This window comes from Tupaia chinensis, unplaced genomic scaffold, assembly GCF_000334495.1.
Source record: "Tupaia chinensis unplaced genomic scaffold, TupChi_1.0 Scaffold148680_1, whole genome shotgun sequence".
NCBI classification, from domain to species: domain Eukaryota; kingdom Metazoa; phylum Chordata; class Mammalia; order Scandentia; family Tupaiidae; genus Tupaia; species Tupaia belangeri.
In genome coordinates this window covers 254,996-263,512 of record NW_006208529.1, presented here as the reverse complement: position 1 = coordinate 263,512, position 8,517 = coordinate 254,996, and the positions used below count along the sequence as shown (strand labels likewise).

Genomic DNA, 8,517 nt, shown 5'->3' with positions numbered 1-8,517 from the left:
GCCCGCGTGAGAGGTGTACTCGGGCCCGTCCTCCAATGAGCCCTCGCCCAGAGCGTCCCCTGCGGTGCCCTGGTAGGAGGAGACCTGCAGGGTGTAGCCCTCGGCCTCGGAGCCCACTTGGAAATGGTACTCGGCGTAGGCCCCTTGCCCAGCCCAGTCCTCCAACTCAACCCTAAGAACCGAGCCCTTCTGGGTCAGCAAGTGGAGGTAGTCATTGCCGAGCCAGAATTCTCCTTCCCCCTGGTCATTCAAGCTGCCGAAACCTCTCCTGTAGTCTTGCCAGGTCCGGTTAAAATTCAGTGATCCATCCATTCTCTGCTGGATCAAAAGCCATCCTCCCAAACCGGTCTCTTGATCGCAATAAACAGAAAAAATCTTACTGGATCCTGGTGGCTTGATACTGAAAATGCCACTTTGGGCACCTGAAGGATGTGTTTGGAGGACATCATCGCAGTCTAAAAAAAAAATTAAGCTGGTTGGAAGAAGTTACTCTCATTTGACTTTACAAAGACAGGCCTGGCTCGGACTAACGAGGGGCAGCTCTGCGTCTTTGCTTCCTTCCTTGCTTCCCTCCCTGGGGAAAGGAGGAACAAATGCAGGGGTAGAATTTTTGCAAGCGAGGAGCATTGGTACCTACAAATCGCGAAAGGGATTGCTCTTCCTCGAATGCATCTGGAATTTTCCCGCACACACTATCGGCAACTAACCAGCAAAGGCAGCTGTCCATCAATGAACACTAACACGACTTGTTCCTAGTCTGACCTAGATGTCAACGGGGACATGCTAAGAGTACAATGAATCAATTGGGGGACAATTCCAACAGGACACCTTTGGAACGGTGGAAGAATTTGGTTAAACAAACTCAGAGCCCAGTTTCAGAGGATTCATTCATGTCACATGTGTTTATTGAGTGAGAACTCTGCACGGCTAGGCATTTGGGGATACAGACCAAGGCCCTGCCCCCGTGGAACGTACAGCCTAGCACAGAAAACAGACCAGAGAGTGCATTTTCAACAGTGTGTGACAGAGAGTTAGGAAGAAGTGCCAGGTGCTATGGGGGCGCTTTGCAGAAATAATTAACTTAGTCTAAGGGTTCAGGGAAGGCTTCCCCAAGGGAGAAGTGTGGATACCTCTGGAAGGGCGTGCTCTAGCATGGCCTCTCTTGAATTCGGCTTCACTCCCAGCCTCATCTGCCATTTTAAAGCTCTTGGATTCGAATGTGGAGCCTCCTTTGCTGAAGCTCGAGCTACTGGTTACAACCTGTTTTGAAGTTTTACTGCCGGAAGAGAACTCAGGCACACCAAAGTGATGAGAGCTGGACTCGTCCATGTCTGTGAAAAGGTCCGCGTCTGAGCCCATAGACTGGGTCTTGCTGCTGAACAGACCTGAGAATCCTTTCCCCGTCAAGGCCGTGTCAAAGAAAGCTGCTTCGTCGGGATGCCGCAGGCGGAAGTCATCCAGGCCACCCCTGCCAGGCAAAGAGTGAAGGGTGCCCAGGTCGACGGCGTCGCCGCAGTCAGAGCCGTCTTCGGAGGTCACCACGTCCTTGGTCACTTCCTTGCGACCATCAGGCCCTATCACAGTCTTAGTGATGGTTTTCGAGCACGAGTGACGTGTCGTGGAGGTTGTGCCACCAGACGTGACCTTCTCCTTGCCAATCAGGAGCTCTTTCTCTCCCTTAGACGTGACCAGCTTACCCGTGTGGTATTCTTTCCTTGTCCCTGGGCTCACGCTTCCCGTCACCTCTTCGAATTTGCCCCAGTCTGAGTTAGCGGGTCTGGTGTTGTCATAGCCTGAACTGTCTGGCCTAAAACTTCCAGACCCAGAGTTCCCGGGGTTCCAGTGCCCCGTGTGGTCAGACCCAGAGCTTCCGGGGTTCCAGTGTCCTGTGTGGTCAGACCCAGAGCTTCCGGGGTTCCAGTGTCCCATGTGGTCAGACCCAGAGCTTCCAGGGTTCCAGTGCCCAGTGGTATCTGACCCAGAGCTTCCAGGGTTCCAGTGCCCAGTGGTATCTGACCCAGAGCTCCCGGGTTTCCATTTTCCAGGCCCTATTCCAGGCTTTCTGGGACTCTCTGATTCTGGTCCAGAAGTTGGAGCGTCTCCCCGGCTCGGCCCCTCTCGCCCAGGCCTCTCTAACTCCATTCTCATCTGCTGCATCTCGGTCAATGCCCTCCACTCCGGAGGGGCCTTCTGAAGCTGGCTCTTGAAATTGCCAGGAACCAAGTCGGCCACAGGGCTCATTTTTATCAGTGGCAAGTACTGCCTGTCCCTGGGGGGAAGCAAGTCTTTGGAAATGACTTGCTCCAGTTGCCGCTGCTGGTTCTCGTAGTCCTTCAGATCTATCTCACGAGCCACAGCCCTGCTGCATGAACCTTTGCAAGACCGGATCTTAATATCGATGTCCACCTAGAGAGGGGGAAAAGATCATGAGGACAATGCAGGTGCGAGCTAGCAGTGCCTGCTGAGACCCTGGGGACTAAGGTATCTTCTGGGAACGACTTTCATTTCTGGGACTTGGAGATACGCCCACCAGTGCACTCTGCTTTCCTCGTCGGTAAATAAGACATCGGGGATGGTGAGGCCAGCCAGGATGAGCGATGGGAGCATTTGGATGCATCCTAGCCTTCGGGAGGACGAGAGTAAGGCGCTGTTCTCTCGGAAAGAGAATGCTGATTCAGAGATCCCTGCTGAGCCTGAGGCCAAAGCCTCAGAACACGGGAGTGTCACGGACCGTGGAAGCAGGGAGTGGACATTGGCTTCTGAAATCCACCTATGTGCCCTAGGAAAATCTACTGAATATCTCTCCACTTTTCCTTCACCTCGAGCGTGGGGGAGAGGCTATCTACTTCTGGGTAGATAAGGGGTGTAACACTTTTCTCTAAAGACAGCAGACACTGTCTGGCCACTGCCGTCCCTGTCCCTGCGGGTCGCAGAAAGGGACTCTGGCTTCTGAGCCACGTCCTCACCTCCAGCCGCTTCATGTCGATGAGCTGAGCTCTGACGTTGTTCTGCAGAAGCTGGATCTGCTGCACCTTCTCTATGACTTTCCGCCTCAGGTCCTCGATTCTGCTCCTCAGGTCTTCTGACACCTGGTTGTAGGTGTTATCGATATCTGAAATAAGGAACACGGGCATTGAAGGAGCCGCTGCGTGATCTGCTCGTGCCAGTCGGTGCAACAAGGCCATAGAAAGAGCCCATTTCATTTAGGGTTTAGACCTTTCTCTGCACATGCACGCAATTGGTGCGTCCTCAACCTACGAAGCATCTGGTTTTGGACCAGTTTTCTGTCTCATAGTCATTCAGCACTGTCAGGTAAGGCGCCCTACTAATGCTTAGGAACCGAATAAACCCAGAGGAAATTTCTTTAAACCGTAAAAGACAAAGAATTATTTATTTATTTTTATGTATTGATTATTATTATTATTTAATTTGCTATGGGTATGTATGCTCACCAGAGAGAGACAAAGAAAGAGAGAGAGTGAAAGTGAGAAAGCAAGCTGTCGGGTCTGGGACCCGAATCGCAGTCAGCCACGTGGGAGTCCAGTGCCTTCACCACCACCCCACTGGCTGGCCCAAAATTTCTTTAAATTTTACAGGTATAATTAGGGGTTGAAATAACTAGTTTGATCACATTCCAATGACGTGCTGTTGTTTTGTTTTGTTTTAAATTTGCCAGGGAGCACAAGTGCCAGCCTGAAAGAGAGAGGGAGAGAAGAGGAGCAAATACCCCCGGGACATGGCCCAGACTGCGTCCCTCCACAGCCCTGCTCCACCATCGGCATGTCGGGCATGCATGCACCTGTGCTCAGAGTGTTTTGTGAGCTGCCAGGGCTGGGATTCAAATCACGTGGACAGCACTGTAATACCTAGCTGCCTTAACCACTAGGCCACTAGGCCACCAGGCCAGCCCTCCAATATATCCTTAACCAGGGCATATGAACAGGTCGCTGTTGGGTTTTGTTACTAAGGACTGAGGAGTTGTTTTTCTTTTCTCTTATCTATAGATAAGAGAAACTGTTCCTGAACTTCTGGTCAACAGAAGCACTCGCTCAGCTGCTGGCCTTAATTAGTCAAGTGTCTCCTGGGACCCAGAGAGTCAGAGTAAAACCTTTGGGCCCAAGGCCTTACTCGACTAGTATCTAGGCCCAGAATAAATGAGTGTTCCCTAGTCCTAACGCGCGTCCTATGAGACCCACAGAGCAAGGTTCTATGCTTGAATTTCACACCATCCGCTGAGCAGAGTCTGGGGAGGAGCTCCCAGCCCTGAGTCTTGGAGCAACTTCTTTGATCTCCCAGTTTCTTCCTCGCTAAGCCAGAAACAAAAAATGACTCAGGGAGTCTGGCTCATCTTGTTTCCGGTATATATTGTTGAAAAGAATGCATTGGAATTCCTGTCTTCAATCCAAAATTCCACCATACTTGGTGACTTTCAACAACCTAAGCTAACCTCTTTTACACTGTGAAAATAACAAAAACCAAATCCTCCTAAAAATGTAGGGATCTGGGACCAACAGATGACAAAATGGTTACATCGCTGGACTCCCATTATGCAGTTCGAGTCCAAGACTCAGCGGCTTCAAACTCACGCTGGGTCCAATTTTGTACAGGGCCCAAAATCTCAAGAAGAGAATGGAGAAGGGATTGTGGTGTGACCATCCTCCCTGGGGGGCACGATTTCTTACTTTCTGCCCCTCTCTCTGTTTTCTTCAGAGAATATATGCGACCTACAGCAAAAATCTTTAAAAAAAAATTCAGGGATCTCAGGGAGGCATATGTGTCCTCGTTAAATCCAATGGAATAAAATCACAGCAGTTTTAAGCAGGCATCATATTCACTTAGGATTGTGTTGGTTTTTGGCTATGAGGTCAAAGCTTTAAGTATATAATACTCACTGCTGGCTTTGGCAAAGTCCCCTCTTAAAATTTCCATTATATTTCTGGTCACTGAATTAGAATCCTTATTGTTTTTCTGATAATCAAACAGTGAAGTTTTGAGGTTATTTATTCTAGTCGTGAAATCTTGATTGACTTCCTCGATCATTCCTTTCATCCTGCAGCCGGAAGGACATTTGGAGTTCTGAAAGTCAAGGGTGAACATTTCATTAACGCTCCAGCTCTTGGGCTGAGAAAACTTTTGCAGGTCTCCATGCAACCCTCATTGCTTCCCACCCTGTCTCTTCAGGTTATCTGACTTGCATAAAAGCAGTTAAGATGACTAATTAAAGGTCAGGTGTCCATTTAACCACACACTAGACCCATGAATCTTGAGGCCACACCCCTGCTTGCCCTTGACTGAGCATATAACTAAACTCGTATCTGTTCTGTCCAGGAGTGACCCAGTGTTGGGAGCAGGGCTCTGGGGCATAGACCCCTTTAACTCGGCATCCTGAATTGGGCATGTAAAGAGCTCCGAGGTATAGGCCCATGAGATGGAGCCAGTTTACAAGATGGAGTCACTCTGGTCTAGCTTCTAATAGAAGTCATTCTCTGCTGTCACTAGCAATCCGTATTAGCTCACACAGAGCACTGCTTACAGCCGGAGTTGCTCACAGCCGGCTCGAGATAACCATAGCTGAAGCTAGTATTTTCCAAATCACTGCCACATTCCAAACAGTGTAGCCTCTCTTGGTATGGAAGGCAAGAGAGCAAAGGACCCTGGGTAATAACGCGCCGTGAGCTGCCGTGTAAGAAATGGGAACAGGACGTGCAGGCTTGCACCTGTGAGATAAGAGGGTCTCGGTGAGTTTACGTTTTAGACGCACAGGAGAAAAATACATCAAAGGACACAGTTTTGTCTTGGACTTGTGGGAACCACGGTCCAAATGAGAAACTTCATGGACCACACGTCTCAGATCTGCTGAATGATGACCAGTGAGGTCTAAAGCCTTGTGATTTGTGAGCCCACGGCCACACAGGAGAATGACGTAAATCACCTGACACGTAATCCCTCTGAGGAAAACACATGCACTGACCCTTCCTGGCTGGGATGAAAAACCCTTGTCCTGGTTCCTCTTTGGTAACCGATGTGGGTCCCCTTCCACTGCACTGGAAGCTTTTCTTCCCTTAATCAACTTGGCTTATTATCCTGCTTGTCCATGATTCTAATTCTTCTTGAGCAACGGACAAGAACGGGCACAGGTCTGATCGCCCCACACTCCTGTGTCATTAATTACTTCCTGTTGGAAAAGACTTCTGGAACCAACCAGCTCAGCCTGGGGCCCTTCCAGCATCGCCGGGGAGCACTCTCCTCCCCATGCACCCTCCTTACCCAGTCCTCGTCAGAGCAGAAGGGCCAGTCGCTTTCTTTGCAGGTGGACTGCTGTCTTTCCACAAGTCTTGGGCCACGCACCCCTCCTCCTTTTCCTGTAAATTCGTCTTCACCTTCACCAGTATCTGCAGCCTTTGAAGAGTTAGTCATGTATACAAAAGAGTAACAACGTTAGCCAGAAGAGAAGACCCCTCCTGCCTACAAGTCCCAAGAAAGAGAAGACACTCTCACAGATACTAAATATTACTATATCGTTACCGTGAACGTGTGCGTATACATATATACCGTAATTGTACGTATTTGGGGGGTTTTCTGCACAAGAGTACCACGTGTAATGATTAAATCAGGGTAATTAGTATACTCAACCCCTCACCACTGCTTTGTGTTAGAAACATTCAAAATCCTCTTTTTTGGTTACATTGAGGTTTATAGCAGGTTGTTGTTAACAATAGTATATTCTCCCCACTGTATTTTCTGACACTGAAATTGTTTCTTTTATCTATAATTTCCTTTCTGTTAATCAAGACCCCTTGACACCCCCTCTTATCCCCCCATGCACCCCTGCAGCCTTGCCATTCTTCCCAGTTTCTAGGGTCATTCTTCAACTATCTACTTCCGTGAAGCCTTTTTTTTTTCTTCTTTTTTTTAGCTCACAGTAATTAACAAATACAAAGTCAGAGTCAGATAAGAGACAGAGTTCTGGAGTACTGACGCTCAGGGGAATAGCTACAGTCAGTAACGACTTCATGTATCACAGACATCGAAATGGCCGGAGGACAGCATCCCGAATGCTGTCGGGACCCGGTGGCTTAAAACTCACGCCGGGCGCGTGTGCGTGCGTGCCCAAGATCCCGAGAGGAGAATGGAGGAGAAGGGATTGCGGCGTGGCCATCCCCCCTGAGGGAGTGATTTCTCACTTTCTGTCTCTCTGTCTCTCTCTGTCTGTCTGGCGAGCACACGCGCCCTATGGCGAAAAACCTCTCAAAAAAAAAAAAAGATAGGAAAATAATAGAAAAAGTCAAAGAATTTCTGCTTTAGTAGGAAAAAACCTACCCCACCTTAACCTACTGCTCTTTCTCCTTCTCTTTCCTCTAGCCTTTAGAGACGGGTCCGCATTTGTATGTGCAGATACTAAAGACACGCGTGTGCCAACTTAGGCTCAGAAGTGCTATTTCTATCTTTGTAAATTCAAAATGGAAAAAAGCAGACTAACTGCAAAAATAACGTTGAAGGACTGACAGCTTTGTGAGCGTCTTATAATTAGGAATACCGATTTTTTAAATGTCTTTTGTGAGCCAGGAGACGAAATAGGATATACCAAAGCTCTTTCAACGAGACTTCATGCAAAAATGATTGAATGACTTTTTAAGTTTCAACTATTTCTATTCTGTACTATCAACTCACAAAGATTTTGCGGCAATGCTTTTAACCTGGGATAGTTTATTCTTTTGAAGAGTTAACATTGGCAGTCTTGTTCTCCTTTTTTAAAAACCCAGATAATAATGACACTAACTGGAGGAATCAAGAACAATGCATTTAAAGGGACAAGTACACGTATTTTGTCTACGAAACAAAATGATCAGTTCAAACACATTTCAGGATAAAATAGTACAGCAATATGCACAGGCCAGAGATGAATACTGATGTCAGTAAAAGACGGCAGAAATCAGGGAGACCTATGCATTACCCAAAATGTTGCTTTGGCAAATAATTTTAGTTTTACTTCTCCAGAATGTCTTGCTTATTTTTACTAATTATTTTCTTATAAGGGAGAGAATTAAGTTAATATTTTTCTGTTTACTCTCTGGTTTTAGGGTTTAGGAGTGATGAAGGTCAAGAAATAAATTCGGGGACCAGCAGTTAGCGTAACGGCTGTGTCACTGGACTCCCATGTACTCAACCACAGTTTGAGTCCTGGACCCGGAGGCTTAAACTCACGCCAGGTGCGTGTGCGTGTGTGCCCAAGATTCCAAGAGGAGAACGGAGGAGAAGGGATTATGGCGTGGCCATCCCCCCTGGGGGCGTGATTTCTCACTTTCTGTCTCTCTGTCTCTCTCTGTCTGTCTAGTGCATGTGCCCTATAGCAAAAACCTCTCCAAAGAAATGATATGACTGTATTACATGGTGTAGGAAGTTGTCAGCTCTCATCTTCACTTTCCCCTGAGCCTTAGACCTTGGCCCGGCTCAGCTCGGTCACCCGCCTGCTCATGCCGTGCCGTCAGTGTGGGCTCCGCTGCACCACTCGACGTC

General features: G+C 48.2%; 1 protein-coding gene across 1 annotated transcript in view; it reads right to left on the bottom strand.

The window, feature by feature from the left end:
* Window positions 1–8,517, bottom strand: part of FGA (fibrinogen alpha chain) — a 10,282-nt gene that overhangs the window by 602 nt on the left and 1,163 nt on the right. The window contains exons 2-6 of the mRNA XM_006170598.3: window positions 6,268–6,399; window positions 4,893–5,076; window positions 2,967–3,112; window positions 1,131–2,406; window positions 7–455 (exon numbers count right to left, since the gene is read on the bottom strand). Of these exons, the coding sequence (XP_006170660.1) occupies window positions 7–455; window positions 1,131–2,406; window positions 2,967–3,112; window positions 4,893–5,076; window positions 6,268–6,399 (2,187 nt within the window). The remainder of the gene's footprint in view (window positions 1–6; window positions 456–1,130; window positions 2,407–2,966; window positions 3,113–4,892; window positions 5,077–6,267; window positions 6,400–8,517) is intronic.